The 17,398-nt window shown below is 39.1% G+C and overlaps 1 protein-coding gene across 3 annotated transcripts in view; it reads left to right on the forward strand.

Moving 5' to 3' along the window:
- The window catches only part of LOC138978531 (solute carrier family 12 member 9-like), a 69,714-nt gene extending 59,295 nt beyond the window's left edge, over window positions 1-10,419 (forward strand). For 2 of the 3 annotated variants that reach the window (XM_070351268.1, XM_070351267.1), the window contains exons 15-16: window positions 1,130-1,378; window positions 3,180-10,419. In XM_070351268.1, the coding sequence (XP_070207369.1) occupies window positions 1,130-1,378; window positions 3,180-3,386 (456 nt within the window). In that variant the 3' untranslated portion in view covers window positions 3,387-10,419. The remainder of the gene's footprint in view (window positions 1-1,129; window positions 1,379-3,179) is intronic. The other variant, XR_011459722.1, reaches the window with a different exon arrangement.
- The last annotated feature ends 6,979 nt before the right edge of the window (window positions 10,420-17,398 follow it).

Raw genomic sequence — 17,398 nt, forward strand, 5'->3', positions numbered from 1 at the left:
CAACGAATCTCAAGGGAGATACATTTTAGTTCGTTATATCAGTAATTCGCTGTAGAGTTTTCAGCCCTAAATGGCCTTAAGACAAGTTTTCCCACTCGCCTTCAAATGATCGTCCCATCAATTTTTCCTTTGAGAGTACAATCTCTGCATGTTTTCAACAGCTTCATAATATAATCCATAGAGGCATAGTTCAAATGTTCACTTTACTGTCACAATTTTAGAAGTAAAATTTTAAAAGTCGTGTAAAAGCATGTACATGTACATTCTGATCAATCTCCGATTTCATGGTGTCCACCAGTTCTGGTGCATGTACTACCCTAGCCAAGTTTCCTCTCAAGACATCAAAGAGACCCCCCATAGGTTAAACTCCCCATAGGTTAAACTCGGTCACTGACCCGGGTGCAGGAAGTGTTTCCTCTCTCATATGAAAGGGGAACCACCTCTCATAGCTAAAACTGGGTCAATGACCCCTGGGAAGAAGGTCAGTGTCTATAAACAAGGCCACCCAGCTATCACAATGGACCTGCCTTTGATCTCGCCTCACAGATCCCTCACAGATCTTGTAGCCTTGTGACTTTTTAGAGCACAGTCATAGCTTAGCAGCTGATTGGAATAGTGAAAACACAGCGGCGGTGGCTGTTCCGTGCACCTTCCGCTGTTTGTTCCGAGTTCGCTCATCACGCGATGTGCACTTGTGTTTGTGTATTTTTGTCTTTGGAGACAATTATTGACATCAGTTCGTTGTAGCCTTGTGACTTTTAGAGACAAAACGGCTCTGGGGCAATGAAAACGTGTTTGTTATAAGAGGGGTTCGTTATGCAAATGAGTTCAAAAGGTTCGTTGTAGCTGGAAAGTAACAAGTAAGAAATAGAAGGCTGTCTGCCGGGAAATCAATGGCAGTTCGTTAAAAGCGGGATTTTGTTGTACCCAGGTTCATTATAGCTGGACTCCACTGTATTATATCTCTTGTCTCTTCACAATTGAAATCAGCAACCAACAAGTAGTGAAGATTGCCAGTGGTTCATGATGGTGATGAAGAGAATAGAGGAATCCCCTTCACTTATGGTTGTCTGGAGATTCTGATCATCCTTGCTACTTTCACAAAGAACTTTTTTTTTCCCTCGATCAGATTGCCTGCATTCTCAACATGGTTCCAAGCTGGCGGGCGCGCACCACCCTGCGCGTGTTTCTGCCGGTGAATGCAGCCACGGACAACACTGTGCACAAGGAGCAGAAGCTGGAAATGTTTTTGCGGCAACTGCGCATCATGGCGCGCATTCAGGTGGTCAGCTGGGACCATCTACAACCCTACCTGGAGGATCCCAGCATGGCCGTGGAGGGGGAGGAGGATGGGGACAAGATCCAGGAATACAGAGAGGTCAGGATAAATCTCTTACAGTAGTATTCAAAGAGTTCAATGTGAAGCCTGTCATTAATTGGGCGACAACGACTATTCGAAGTACACTTCGTGAAGCTTGCTGTACGAAGCTTTAGCACGGAGTTTTCGGTTTTCGCGAAGTCGACTTTGGGTTCAATCAAGGACTGCTTTTAGGAGAAGTACAGGGTGCAACCCTCGAAAATGCTAATAACTTCTACATCTGTTGACCGAATCACTATAAATTTGGATGACATAAAATTCAGCCTATGCATGACCCTTCCACAAAGTGGCGATTTTGTACTTTAAATGTTCTGACTTTTGTGCAAATTAAAAAAAAGTTACCAAATTCGGCAATCGACTCAACAGAACGGAATTTGACATTGAGCGGTAGCAATTCTTACCTGATTTAAACCCTCCAGAATGTTACCTTTTGAATTATCTGAATGTCTGAGTATACACAAACACACCCTTTACCCTCTAGATCATCGGTGACCTGAAGAAAGAAGTTACAGCTAGGTTCAGGGCAATCCCTAGACAGGAAAGCTTTAGTGTAAATGATAAGTTCGGAGGTGTAATTTGGAACACATTTTGGAGAAACGGTAAATGTCGCACTATTTTTTACCCTCTAGATCATCGGTGACCTGAAGAAAGAAGTTACAGCTAGGTTCAGGGCAATCCCTAGACAGGAAAGCTTTCGTGTAAATGACAAGTTCGGAGGTGTAATTTGGAACACATTTTGGAGAAACGGTAAATGTCGCACTATTTTTTACCCTCTAGATCATCGGTGACCTGAAGAAAGAAGTTACAGCTAGGTTCAGGGCAATCCCTAGACAGGAAAGCTTTCGTGTAAATGACAAGTTCGGAGGTGTAATTTGGAACACATTTTGGAGAAACGGTAAATGTCGCACTATTTTAACCTACAGACTCCAAACTTTGTAGCATGGTCGTGGACACCACGAAGTTCATGCACAACAACTATGAAAATATTTGCTGAACTCAAATGACTGGAAAAATTAACCCCTTTGTTGTAAAGTTACACTTGCGCAATGAGGCGCAAAATTCATCAATGACATAAACAAAATCATCCATGGGAAATGCACTGATCCTGCGATTAAGTGCTCTATTTAAGTCACTGATTGTCTAATGTTGATTATGGTTTTACTATGTCATTCGAATTACTCCAAAGGTAACAATCTGAAGAGCTTAAATTGGGTTAGTTTGGCTACCGCTCAATTTCAAACTTCGTACTGTTGAGTCGATCCTCGACTTTGGCAACTTACTTTGAAACAGTACAAAAGTCAGACCCTTTCAAATATAAAACTGTCACTTTGTGGAAGGGTCATGCATTAGCTGAAGTTTATGTCCCCAAAATATGAAGGGATTCGGTTAACCGATGTAGAAGTAATTAGCTTTTTTGAGGGTTGCATATTTTTTGGGTCACACTGTAGAATCGTAATACTGTGCACCTTATTTGGAAATAACTCTGTCCGGTTTTTGTATGGTTGTGAAAGAGTGATTAGCCTTGCTTTTAGTGAGACAAGCAATTCACACGTGTTTTCTATACACACGTTTCAGACAAACCCCCTCACAAGTGACCGGCCTATAATGTGAAAATGTAACTTTCCCACATGACGGCCTAGCTACCATACTAGCTGACCAGATACGTGTAGTTGTGTTTATATGTAGGTTCAGATCATTGTGTAGACACTTGTTTAAATACAAAATGTAGATTGTTGTCCGTTACTCGTTTTTTCTTCTACTGAAGACGACCATACATTTATTCTTCACTGTTTTACCACAGGTACCAGAGAACTTTGTGAAGGCGCTGAACGAGCTGATTGTGGCCAATTCCAGCCACACGGCTGTGTCGTTCCTCTATCTCCCCAACCCCCCGGCAGACCCGTCCAGCTACGCCAAATACCTGTCTCAGCTGGAGAGTCTCAGCAGCAACCTCCAGCCCACCGTCTTCGTGCATGGCCTCCACCCCGTGACCTCCACAACGCTATAATTATTTGTGATATAGCTGCACAATGGACAAATGTCTGAAATTGTTTTGAGTTTGAATCCCATTGCTGCTGTAATGTAAAGGCCGTTTTTACTGACTCTAGAAGCGCATTCAAAGTTGTAATAGCTCTGAAAATGTATCTGAAGTTGTAAAGATGTTTTTGTATCTTTGAATTGGATAGTTTTGTACCACATTGGTCGGAACTTGATCAATTTGGTTTACGTATGCCTTAAAATATATTGGAGGAAGCGTGTTCTTTTTCTTTTGGGTAACCACAGTAGTATAGTTATTTTTTTTTCTTTGTTTTGAACATTTTATTGGATTTGAAAATAGTGAGGTTCAGAGGACGGGGTACACATGGAAAACTTCTTTTTAGGAGTTATGTGTTGGTGTATGAGACAGTAGTTTTGAGTTACTGATAAATGACCCCCCCTCAAAACCCAGCAATTCTAAATAATGAGATGCAGGTCTAGATGCACTTATGTGTGTCCAAAGTTTATGCTCCTGCAAAGTACTGAATACTTTAGCCAAGGAAGAAATCTAACTTTTTACTGTATGTACATCGAAGGTGATTCAGTGCTATGATGTTGCAAAACAAAGAAAGGAAAATAGAAATACTCAAAACAGAAAAAACATAAATACAGCAGACTTCCACTAACTCGCGGTCTTTGGGGTCCAAAGATGTTTGATCGCGATATATCCGATTTGCGATGCAGTTTGGGGTCCAATTAAAGGGAAGAAACCGCGTTCTCTTCTGAGTCAGAAAAACGCGGTTATTTCCCTTGTTGGTCACAAAAAGCCTGTGAGTGTCACGTTGGCGTGTGTGCGTTTGCCGTGTGAGTGCGTGTGTGTGTGTGCGTGCATGTGTGTATGTGCGTGCGTCACGCGCACACACGCCTGGCATGTGGTTGTGCTACAATGTTCATGTGTTACTGTGTTTCTCGCGGCAAGCGTGACGCTTCTGTTGACAACTAAGTTCTCAAAAGAGTAACTGCGATGACACGTTTTCTTTTATCAGCAGATGACGATTTCTTTTCTTTTTTCTCCGACTCATACGTCGTCACAAACTTACTAGTTAATGAGACACAGACACAGACGTACACTGTATACCATGATGAAAGGCCATCGGACCCAGAGAGAGATAGTGTGGTTATGATAGAACATTTTTTCATGATCTGTACTATTTTTTGGCCTTTACGTGACTAATTTTGTAAAAAAAAAAAAAATAATTAAAAGGTTGGTCCTGTTTTATTCGGGGCCCAAGAGGTCTCCGCGATATAGCCAAATTCGCGATTTAGTGGACCGCGGGTTAGTGGAAGTCTGCTGTACTCATGAAAACGCAATGATTTGGAAGAGAGATCTTTGAGAGATTCAGACACATTCTCTGACTCTATGGTCAATGGAAGTGAAGTTTCCGGAAAAAAACCTGCAATCCAAGGAAAGATACACTGCGAAATTTAGTATTGAAGAAAGATGCTCGCTCTGCAAATGTCGCTATAACTTTTGTAAATAAATATTAAAAGAGCATGATCATGTCACAAATGGGTGAAAAATTAAAAATGGCATATTAACCTTCACCTTGCTTCGTGGGTCGTGGACGACCCAGAGCCTTACAAAATCGTCTTTATTTCTGAAACTCTTTGGAGTTTTTAATTGAGACTTCATGTGATCTCCCATCACCCCACGAACTTCCCATTGCCCAACTTTTAAAAGATTATCTTTGTAAACAAACAAACAAACGATGACGTAATTTGAACTACACAGTCAGGAAGATGTGGGTCGTGGACGACCCATATGGATATACGTAAGGAATTTTACGTTGTTTATCCTTATTTGGATGGTGTGGGTCGTATACGACCCATACGCTGCAAAGAGGCGGCAAAACGTTTATCCCTATTCGGATGGCGTGGGTCGTGTACGACCCATACTTTTTGTTTTGAATCCTTCGTTGGAAAATATGGGCCGTACACGACCCACATCATCCGGACTGTGTAGTCCAACGCGTGATCCGGTGAAGATTAATGTTGATAGCTTTATATTTTTTTTTGTTAGATCTTTAAGAAAATGGCACCTGTTATCTGATTTTTTAGCCCTGAAAATTGTGAGTATTTCATGCAGACTTGCATGTGTTTTAGTCCATCAAAGTCATACTATCGGCTTACAGAGCAGGTTGAATGATGGTGCTGTAATATAGGAAAGCATCTTTTTAAATTGCATGCCGTTTTTTGTGTTAGTGCTGCAGAAAAGTATCTCAGACTCTGTTATCAGAAAGTTCTTCCTCCTCCAACGGTTGATATTAGCCATTATTTCTCCTGATGAATGTGAAGAATTTGTGTTGTTATCAGCTTAAATTTCAATTGTTGCAATGATTACCGTTACAAAGGGAGGTAAATCGTTCCAGATTGCCGTTTCCAGTCTCTGCTGATTCCTTCACAGGGAACGTAGTGCGGGTAGCTTTGAGGCTGATATTTCAAGGCCACTAGAAAGTTAGCCTACCTCCACTCATGTTATCTTATTGTAATTGTTGTTGTTGTTTTCTTTTAAATAGTGCAGACTAATCAATTTCAGTGTGAATACCTTATCGGTTTTTATTTTTTTTATTTGATTTGTATTCTGTGTGAATGTTCAGGTTCACAAAATGAGAAAGACAGGTGAAAGGCTTCAGAGAGAATAGCGTACATGTAACTATCGATTAAAACATGAATATTGTACATACTTGTATAGTTTTGGTGCTACCTGAATGGTTGCTTTACATATGGACTAATTCTCCTCCGCCCCGACCCCACCCCACCCGCCATCCCCCTTTCACAGTGCATGTAATCATCACACATGTTCTCACTAGCATTCTTATCATCTATTTTAGTGTCTGTTATGACAGTGAGTGGAGTCTTAATATGTTGAAACATACAGGAAAACCTGCTATAAGGAGCACAACACATTGTCATGCTGCACTTGAACAAATCATCATGAGTTGAACATTTCCTTGATGTTGAAATTTTGCAGTCTATTGGGTCCACTCTACGCAAATATGAGTTGTTTTGTAAACATTTTAAAAAAGTCTACCAGTAAAATGCTTCTTTTGCTTATTTTAGATAATTTTGATAACATTGGAAGTTCAGAATATCCGACTATTTGACAATTTTCCACAAACCTGAGTACCAGGTCCATATGCATTCGAATGGTGAAGTACAAAATTCCCACGTATTTGCACTTTATTTAGCATCTTTTGTTATAGGTTTTAACATTAACATCTCATTTTATCAACAAATGACATCATGCAGGGTTTTCGTGTATGCTGTCACATATCTTTGGGGAGAGAGGAAGAGGAAGGAATGTTTTTTTTTGTGATCTTCAAAGCTGGTTCTTATTTGCTTTTTCTTTTCTTGTGTTGCTGTTTTTGTATTGGATAATTTCAGTTAGAGTTAAAGGCAATCTCCTTCCCGTAAAAACAGTTTTGACTCTCCGTCTCAAATCTGGCAAGGCTTTTACATGGAATAAGACCATGAAGAAAATGAGCAGCCTTGGTGCTCGCTGTCCACAGTGGCATTTGTTAAAATGAATTAATTGTGTAAATGCAATTCTGGCTTTTTAATGAATTAATTCATCAACAAATTTGCTACAGCAAGTCGTCAGGGTGTTGATTTTTGGTGTGTGACCAAATGGAGGGATGGTCTGATCCCACGTAAAAGCTTGGCAAGATCTGAGATGTTGGAGCCAAACTGTTGTTTCGAGAGGAAGTGTGCCTGCTTGTGGCATTATTTTCATCCATGCAGTCTATTTATTGTGTTTGGTTACCCATATGCTTTAAAGCAGCTTTGTTGGAGTCAACTATTATTTGTAGTCATCATAGGGCCATTTGTGCTGTGTACATATTGATTCCACAAATGTATATATTACTGTAGTTTAAGTATGGGACGGTGTATGTCATGATGTACATATAATATTTGTGTGTGTGTGTTAGTTTTTAGTCGCAGTTTGTTTCTACAGTCACTTGATTGTTTTTGATTGCCTCTATGCTGGAAAGCTTTGAGCGTTTTACATGGTTTGTTTTGGTCAAACGTTTTGTCGTCATGTGTGCCATTTGTGCTATGAACGCATAGATATACGCAAATGCATATATGTTCTTTACCCCCCGCGGGTTAGGGGGAAGAATTTACCCCCAGCATCTCGTAAGAGGCGACTAACGGATTCTGTTTCTCCTTTTACCCTTGTTAAGTGTTTCTTGAATAGAATATATTCAATGTTTGTAAAGATTTTAGTCAAGCAGTATGTAAGAAATGTTAAGTCCTTTGTACTGGAAACTTGCATTCTCCAAGTAAGGTAATATATTGTATTACGTTGCAAGCCCCTGGAGCAATTTTTTGATTAGTGCTTTTGTGAACAAGAAACAATTAACAAGTGGCTCTATCCCATCTCCCCCCCTTTCCCCGTCGCGATATAACCTTTGTGGTTGAAAACGACGTTAAACACCAAATAAAGAAAGAAAGATATGTTCTTTAAGAATGGAGTGGCATATATTGTGATGTACATATGATTCAAAGTAAAGAAGTTTTAAGATTACACAGCAGAACATCCATTTTTGTGTGCATTATTTTCCTCAACAAATATACTGGAAAGTCACAGTAATTTGATATTTTACTGTTAATTTTCATTATTAGTGTATGTGCACATATTTTAATTTTTGTTGGTTGTTCTGATAAATTGAGTGTAATTCACTTTATTAAATGTATTTGATCAATATTGCCAGAAGACCAAACTGTACAGATAATTTAGTCTTATTTCTTACGACAGCAGTGGGATTCTTATTTGGAATATGGTTTTCAATGTTCTCAGACAAACTTACTATTGGTCCAAATGCTCTGGCTATGTCTGTTTAGTAGTAAATTTGATGGTCATAAGACCTCCTTCATGTCAAAACAATAGGACAGTCGACCGTCCGTCCGGGGGTCATTGACCGAAGACCAAGGCCTGAGAACTCCCGCAGTGGGGCACTGCGGTTATGAAATTAAAAGCGCCTCCTGTTTTTGGAACCGCAGGAGCTTTCTAGTTTGCTGTTGGGTAGATTTTTGGTTCCTCTTTCCTGTCATGCTCTCTTTTTCTTCATGAATTCTTTTCTTTTTTCTGCCTTCTTGCTCATTCACCTGTATTTTTTCCAAAAATCTCTTCTCCTGCCGCTTGTCTCGCGATTCATGTATAGTTTAATCTGTTAGTGTTCTGATGTAAGTCCAGCAGTAGATAGGTTAAGCCTATTTTAACATACTGGAAACTGGTAATCTTCCAGTAGGTATTAATTTAGTTTTACTAAAGCCTGCTGGGACACAAGTAATGGGTTAGTGCATTTGTAAACAGGAATCGCTTGACAAGTGGCCCCCTTCATCCCCCCCTTCCTCGTCCTGATATGGCTCTGCGTAGTCGGCTGGACGTTAAGCAACAAATAAACAAACAAACAAAGGCCTGAGAACAACACAGGCTTTTTGTCTGCATTTTTACATTTGTCTCACTTAAATTTCTCAGAGAATTTCAAAAAGGTTCATTTGGTTGATGTGCTTGGTTTGTTTTGTAGATTTTGTTGGTCAAATATTCTTTAAATGTTTTATGTTTACTGAATTACAGCCAATTATGGCAATCGTACCTAATTACACTGAATCCAAGCAAATTTCTGCTTTTAAGTTTAATTTGCTATCTGGATTCAGAAAGAGTTAAAACACTGTACTTCAGGATGGCTCCAAAGCATAGTCATATTTTTCTACAACAAAAATAAATACCTGTCACAGACCTGTTTACCCTTACGATTTTGGCGTAATTTATTACGATTTTCTGCAAAAAATACGCCATTCCGCTATCCGTGTCAAGACTACGATTTTCATAAATAAAAAAAATGTTTAAAAAAAATGTAATAAAATTTTTTTTTATTTTTTTTATCAATTCACATGTTTGGCATTATTTTTTTCAATGGCAAAATGGGGTGAAAGAGCACAGGACTGACCAGAGATCATGTCTGTCTGATGAGACGCTGGAGAGCCTTATTCTAGTGGTGATCAGTCTCGCCCTCACTCATTCGGCAAGCGCAAGTACAGTAGAGAAGCGCTTGACACACTGAAAAAGGCCTACTACGAGCAAAAGAAAAAGAATCAGTGATGCATGTGCTTTTGATGTGATCTTCTTTGAAATTATGATGAATACAAAAACTGACTGATGTGTTTTGTTTGTGAATGATGGATATATGTGCAAGATTGCGTTTCGCAGACAAAGTTGTCATATGCGTTGTAATTGGCGACGAATGCTGGATGATTACTATTTTTGTGCCAGGATTACTATTTTTGGGGCTGAGCATTACTCCAAAACATTTATGGGGGTAAACAGGTCTGCTGTCATTATTCGGATTAAAGTGTGACTCAGGTTCCATACGATTTTAGCTTTATACATGTATATGTCTATGATTTATGGTAGATGATGGGGAGTGTGCATTTTCATTGCTTTATGCTCCATTCTTCATGTGTATGCCCAATTTTAGTACATGTACTTAAATGTAGAAAACTGAAGTTTATTTTTGTATGTTACGGAACAGCTAGTTTGTGTATTTAGAATAAGCGCACTCCAAACTGAGTGAGAGTTCTGTCAATCTGCTTGGCCGCATGTATGGGATACAAATTAAGTCAAGAAGCTTAAGGAAGTCAAACTCTTTGTTTGAACCTAATTTTTTCTTCAGGGTTATTTGTTTTATATTGATATGATTGATTGATTGATTTGTTAATTATTTATTTATGATGCTGTATCTTCTTTTTCATTTTAGTTTTGATTTTGTTTGGTATCTTCATATCTTGTTTTTTTGTGATCAATGTTTTTCTTTGTTTCTTTTCTTATTTGTTGTAGGCAAGTAATGTGTTCAGTTTCATTCCAAGATTTTATTTTCAACCACTGCAATATTTTAAATTTGTTATGACTGAACAAATAGTTTTTGTGGTATTGAAAAATATTTGACTTGGATTGTCTGCTGAAGTGAAACATTGTAATAAAGTTAGATGCTGACAATTGACCAAGCCTTGGTATCATTTTGTACATGTACTTTAGGAAGGAGGACAGAGTTCTGCAAGCAAACTAAACACACAAACACAACATTTTAATATTTCATCTGTCTTTTTACGTTTCGTCAAGTTTTGACTGTTTTATTACTAGGACAGATCTGGAATCAAGACGAGGGTGGTGGTGTATGCGTGTGGTGGTGTATGCGTGTGGTGGTGTATGCAGGTGGTGGTGTATGCATGTGGTGGTGTATGCGGGTGGTGGTGTATGCGTGTGGTGGTGTATGCGGGTGGTGGTGTATGCGGGTGGTGGTGTATGCGGGTGGTTGTGTATGCGGGTGGTGGTGTATGCGGGTGGTGGTGTATGCGGGTGGTGGTGTATGTGGGTGGTGGTGTATGCGGGTGGTTGTGTATGCGTGTGCATGTGTGTAGAGCGCAATTCTGAGAAAACTCCTGGACACATTGTCATGAAACTTTACATACATATTCTCACAGATGATTTCAGGTGATGTTTATTCGATGTCCTTGATGATGTCAGTTCTGGTTTTGGAATAAGTAGATGCTGCACTGTGGCAACCTCAGTTTTTAATCAAATTGATTGAAATTTTGATCAACATTTTTTTGACCAAATGTGGACTTGAAAGCTTAATAATGAGTTACCTTAAATAGTTAATGAATTAACTTGTTCATCATAACTCTGAAAAAGATTAATAAAAAATAAAACAACAGATTCGAAAATGATTGCATTGTATTCTTTATCATTTCCTGAATCCAGAAAATGTGCTCATAATTTGATAAAGTAATTCTTATGTGTGAATGCTTTGCTGAGACCAGGGCGACCGATTTAGTCTTCCGGTTTGGCTATCCAAGCTCATTAGTATTGTTGATGACAGGTCTCAAAATTTTAATGTTTATCTTTTAATTTCAGGGCAAAAGATTGACTAAGTGTATTGATATCGCTTCAACAACTTGTTTTTTTCTTTTCATTTACAATTTGAGTAAGTTTTGAGTAAATGTATTCCGGTCAACTAAAAATTCAGACAAGTTTATGTATGTGTGTTTGTGAGTGTGTGTGTGTGCAGTCCGGTGTGTGTGCGGGTGTGTGTGTAGTGATTACCTCAAACCTACTAGACAGATGTTCAAGAAACTTTACATGTGATGATTCTTCCAGATGGTATCACCAGACTTTTTTTGTTAAATGTGTTTGATGATGTCATATCCGGCTTTTAAAAAACGTTGAGGTGGCACTGTGGCGACCACATTTTTCAATCAAATTAATTAAAAAATTTTGTCTAACAATCTCTTTGATTCAGTTCAGACTGGTATTGCATTTTATGCTTGAAAGCTTTACATTTTTTTAATGAATTTGTTCATACAAATTTGGCTTGAAATCAAAATTGCAATAACAGACGCAAAAGGGGGTTTCATTGCATTCTTTATTATTTCCTGAATCAAAAAATATTATAAGTTGTTTTGAGGGTTGTTAACAGGCCAGCTTGTTTTGTCGACCTTGGGGAGCATAATTATCACCTTCAGTTTCATTTATCTTCTTCTTCTTTCTTCAGACTGCCGCCTTCATCAAAGTGAAGATTCTGCAGACTTGGAGAGAGTTGCGACGATGATTTGCAGCTGGTGTTAACAGAACTGCCCGGAGGTTCAGTGATAGCTAGTGGGGGGTAGAAATAGAAGAGGGAGGTGGGAAGGATCAGGGGCGGGGGGAGGGGGGGTGGGGAGGGGTGTCTAGATCCGGGATTTGAAGGCTTCCAGAGAGGGGCTGAGAGCGACCTCACCCGGGAGCGCGTTCCAGTCCACGATGGTGCGTGGAAAGAAGGACTTCTGGCGGGTGCGGCACAACGGTAGCTGGTAGGCAGCATCATGGAGGAGTCTGGTGCTTCTGGCGGTGGGATTTGGGGTGGGTGTGTTGCGGGTGTTGATCGACAGCAAGCCATTGGTGTATTTATACATGGTGATCAACCAGCCTCGCATACACACACACACACACACACACACACACACACACACATTTTCTTGCTAACTGGTTTTTCTTTTAAATTATTTATGCTATTTTTTAAATTTAGTTGAATTTGCAATGCAAATGATTCTGTGACCAAAAAAACAAACAAGCACTAACATGCAAAGTGTTTCGTTCATTACACAACAAAGCAATACACATGGCTTTGACTAGAACATGCTCTTTGGCATGATTATTTAAATGAACACTTATTAATCACCCTTTCTCACCAGAGCTCATGCAAATGTATGTACAATTTTTGATTTTTTTCAACATTTTTAATCACGTTTTGAATACAATACAACACAAACATACAGATATCAGAAGATCTGTTATAAAAAAACCACAATAATTATATGTAATTAACAATCTAAGATAACAATTAAGATAAAATACTTATATATTGACAACAACAACAATAACAGATGTACGGGTATTTGATGGACATTTTTATATATATCAAACACTGTACCCCATTGTAGTTTCTTTGTAGTTTCTTTGTATATATGAAGTCTTATATCGCGCGCATATCTCCAGACTCGGACTCAAGGCGCAGGGATCTATTTATGCCGTGTGAGATGGAATTTTTTACACAATACATCACGCATTCACATCAACCAGCAGATCGCAGCCATTTCGGCGCATATCCTACTTTTCACGGCCTATTATTCCAAGTCACACGGGTATTTTGGTGGACATTTTTTATCTATGCCTATACCCTTTTGCCAGGAAAGACCGATGTCGTTGAGCTGTATCATACCACGCCGCTGAGTGTCATCATACGATCGCAGCAGAACATACATTGGTTTTTTTTTTAAATTGCCAACTAACTAGATCTCTGCCAGGTATAAGACGCACATACATCATCAAGAAACGACCGAAAAAACCCTCACAGGGCATATTTTGCTTCTGTCTGTCTTAGTTTGTCAAAAAACACGAGAAAACGATGGAAAATAGGACAGGGAAGCACTACATGACGCTTGCTTGCTATTATGCTGCGTGTAAATGGGAGTAAATCTCGTATAATGTATGCAGGGATGTGCACTGATCTCTTTTACATCTGTATATATATACAATAAACGATTCAACAACAAGTCTTATTAGGGCTTTTTTTGACAATTTTCTGATGATACATACGTTTCCTGATGACGTCACAGTAGGCGCTGTGCTGTTGGCGACGGGCGCCGGGTAACCGGTGTGCATATCAGCTGAGAGAAGGAACCTGTTTAGTTACTTGCTTGGCAGGATGCAGGCCATAAAAACATACACAGAACTGGCCGAGTTTTTGCATTCAGAATGCAATATTCTGCTTGCATCATATGCAATTGGCACCCAGCAGGCCCATCAACATCCCTCCCCTCAAAATGTAGTGTGCCAAAGTTCTGCACCTGTGTTTAAAAAAGTAAATTGTCACGGTGCAAAGTTATGAACAACAAATAGCAATGACAGATTTCTCCGCCTGTGGGTCTATTAAAACCTTGATTTTTGCCTGGTTGTTGGTGAATTTATGTTCTGTAACCTTAATAAGCTGTTTTGTGTAGGCACTGGGTGATCTTTCAGCCCCAAAATTCATATTTGCTCAAAATTCCATACAGTTTGTTGTAAAGTCAGGGCCGGACTACCGGGGGGGTTATGGGGGTTGCGCAACCCCCCCCCCCCCCTAGCCTAAACATGTACCTTACTTATTTAATTTTTTTTAATTATATTTAGTCAAGTTTTGACTAAATATTTTAACATCGAGGGGGAATCGAAACGAGGGTCGTGGTGTATGTGTGTGCGTGTGTGTGTGTGTGTGTGTGTGTAGAGCGATTCAGACTAAACTACTGGACCGATCTTTATGAAATTTGACATGAGAGTTCCTGGGTATGAAATCCCCGAACTTTTTTTCATTTTTTTGATAAATGTCTTTGATGACGTCATATCCGGCTTTTCGTGAAAGTTGAGGCGGCACTGTCACGCCCTCATTTTTCAACCAAATTGGTTGAAATTTTGGTCAAGTAATCTTCGACAAAGCCCGCGCGGGGTTCGGTATTGCATTTCAGCTTGGTGACTTAAAAATTAATTAATGACTTTGGTCATTAAAAATCTGAAAATTGTAAAAAAAAATAAAAATTTATAAAACGATCCAAATTTACGTTTATCTTATTCTCCATCATTTGCTGATTCCAAAAACATATAAATATGTTATATTCGGATTAAAAACGAGCTCTGAAAATTAAATATATAAAAATTATTATCAAAATTAAATTGTCCAAATCAATTTAAAAACACTTTCATCTTATTCCTTGTCGGTTCCTGATTCCAAAAACATATAGATATGATATGTTTGGATTAAAAACACGCTCAGAAAGTTAAAACAAAGAGAGGTACAGAAAAGCGTGCTATCCTTCTTAGCGCAACTACTACCCCGCTCTTCTTGTCAATTTCACTGCCTTTGCCATGAGCGGTGGACTGACGATGCTACGAGTATACGGTCTTGCTGAAAAATGGCAGCTACTTGACTAAATATTGTATTTTATGCCGTTTTATGCAAGGAGCGACCATTTTCTTATCTCAGAATATGACCTACCCGTCAGCTTCAGGGGGCTTCGCCCCCTGACCCCCACAACGAGGGGGGGGTGGGTTCAAGGGTTTCCGGACCCCCCCCCCCCCCAGCCAAAAAATAAAAATATTGAATGAGGTATGCATTTCTTTATTTTACATTGAGTTTCAATTTTTGGGGTATTAATCAGTGACAAAATCTGCTGCCTGAAACTGGTAATGATCATCCTCAGAATGCACCAGATTGCACCATTTTGCAACCTTTTTTTCAAAATTTTTCGGGGGGGCATGCCCCCGGACCCCCCCTAGCAAGCTAGGCGCTTCGCGCCGTCGGCTCGGCGCTTCGCGCCTTCACACCCATATCTTCACAATATACTTTTGAAAAAAACCAATCATAAAATGAACTGATCCGCCCCTGCCGCCAGGGGGGACATCCCCCTGGGCCACCACTGGCAACCCCCCCCCTCCTCTTCGCCTAGTCCGGCCCTGAAAGTTATGAACTCCACCTCTTTTTATATTTAGTCAAGTTTTGACTAAATATTTTAACATCGAGGGGGAATCGAAACGAGGGTCGTGGTGTATGTGTGTGTGTGTGTGCGTGTGTGCGTGTGTGTGTGTGTGTAGAGCGATTCAGACTAAACTACTGGACCGATCTTTATGAAATTTGACATGAGAGTTCCTGGGTATGAAATCCCCATACGTTTTTTTCATTTTTTTGATAAATGTCTTTGATGACGTCATATCCGGCTTTTCGTGAAAGTTGAGGCGGCACTGTCACGCCCTCATTTTTCAACCAAATTGGTTGAAATTTTGGTCAAGTAATCTTCGACGAAGCCCGGGGTTCGGTATTGCATTTCAGCTTGGTGGCTTAAAAATTAATTAATGACTTTGGTCATTAAAAATCGGAAAATTGTAAAAAAAAATAAAAATTTATAAAACGATCCAAATTTACGTTTATCTTATTCTCCATCATTTGCTGATTCCAAAAACATATAAATATGTTATATTCGGATTAAAAACAAGCTCTGAAAATTAAATATATAAAAATTATTATCAAAATTAAATTGTCCAAATCAATTTAAAAACACTTTCATCTTATTCCTTGTCGGTTCCTGATTCCAAAAACATATAGATATGATATGTTTGGATTAAAAACACGCTCAGAAAGTTAAAACAAAGAGAGGTACAGAAAAGCGTGCTATCCTTCTTAGCGCAACTACTACCCCGCTCTTCTTGTCAATTTCACTGCCTTTGCCATGAGCGGTGGACTGACGATGCTACGAGCATACGGTCTTGCTGAAAAATGGCAGCTACTTGACTAAATATTGTATTTTCGCCTTACGCGACTTGTTTCGATTTATGTCTAAGTACTTTTAGTTGCAAGATTTTGCTTAGCATGAGTGTTCTACTTTGTGCATGTATGTATTATTACTATATGTAGTGTGCCAAAGTTCTGCAAGGTTTGACTGCTGTGTTCGAAAAAGTAAATTGTCACAGTAGTGTAAAGTTATGAACAACAAATAGCAATGACAGATTTCTCTGCCTGTGGGTCTATTTTTAAACTTGATTTTTGGCTAGTTGTTGACTAAATCTTTCACTTGACTTGGTACTTGTAGTCTAACTTAAACCAGATTTTCTGTTTGTTTTTCTTGAAATTGACTGTGCTGGTCACAGTATACAAGGGTCTATGGCATTATGGGAGCTAGGTTTTGCGTGTGAACCCGCTCAGAAATTTGCTTGTGATGTTTGTGGGTTGGTTAATGCATAACTCATCTTTATTTTGATGAAGAAAAGGTATGATTCGATCTTCATAGTCAAAGCACCCTCACATTGACTTACTTGACTTATTCCTGTAGACTCCCTGTGGAGCATAGGGCCGCACCCTCACATTGGTGTGATGTTATGGACAGCATGAGCAGGCATTGTTTCTCTAGGCTTTTGACTCACACTACACTCCTTATTTTGTACATACATTTTTATTCAGGATTTTCCTATTAAGTGCAACGTTTGTTTTACATGGAATGTATGATTTCACTGAATAATTGTTTTAATTTTGTGACATGTTGTTAGAGTTATATGAACAGCACATGAGCACTATTCTGTGTACTACGGATGAAATAAATGACCAATTTCTTCAGGACTTGTTGTGTTAGATTTGTTACATTGTTCTCCTCAAACTATACCATATAAATGACACATTCTAACAAAATCACCTTTTGTCACAACTTTCGACACCATTTCTGAGCCATGGCCATATATAATGCAAGTCAGATTATCTGTTTTGGTCAACAACCATATGAATCTGTTTCAAAGTCTTGCAGCAATTTTCAACATTATAAATCGAGAAAACTAGACACGTTGAAAGAAATTTGGTGCACAAAACAGTTTTCCTGATTTCAAATGATTGTGTGCAACTGTGCTTAAAATTTTTTTTTTTTTAA

Source organism: Littorina saxatilis, linkage group LG10 (genome assembly GCF_037325665.1).
Source record: "Littorina saxatilis isolate snail1 linkage group LG10, US_GU_Lsax_2.0, whole genome shotgun sequence".
Classification (NCBI taxonomy): domain Eukaryota; kingdom Metazoa; phylum Mollusca; class Gastropoda; order Littorinimorpha; family Littorinidae; genus Littorina; species Littorina saxatilis.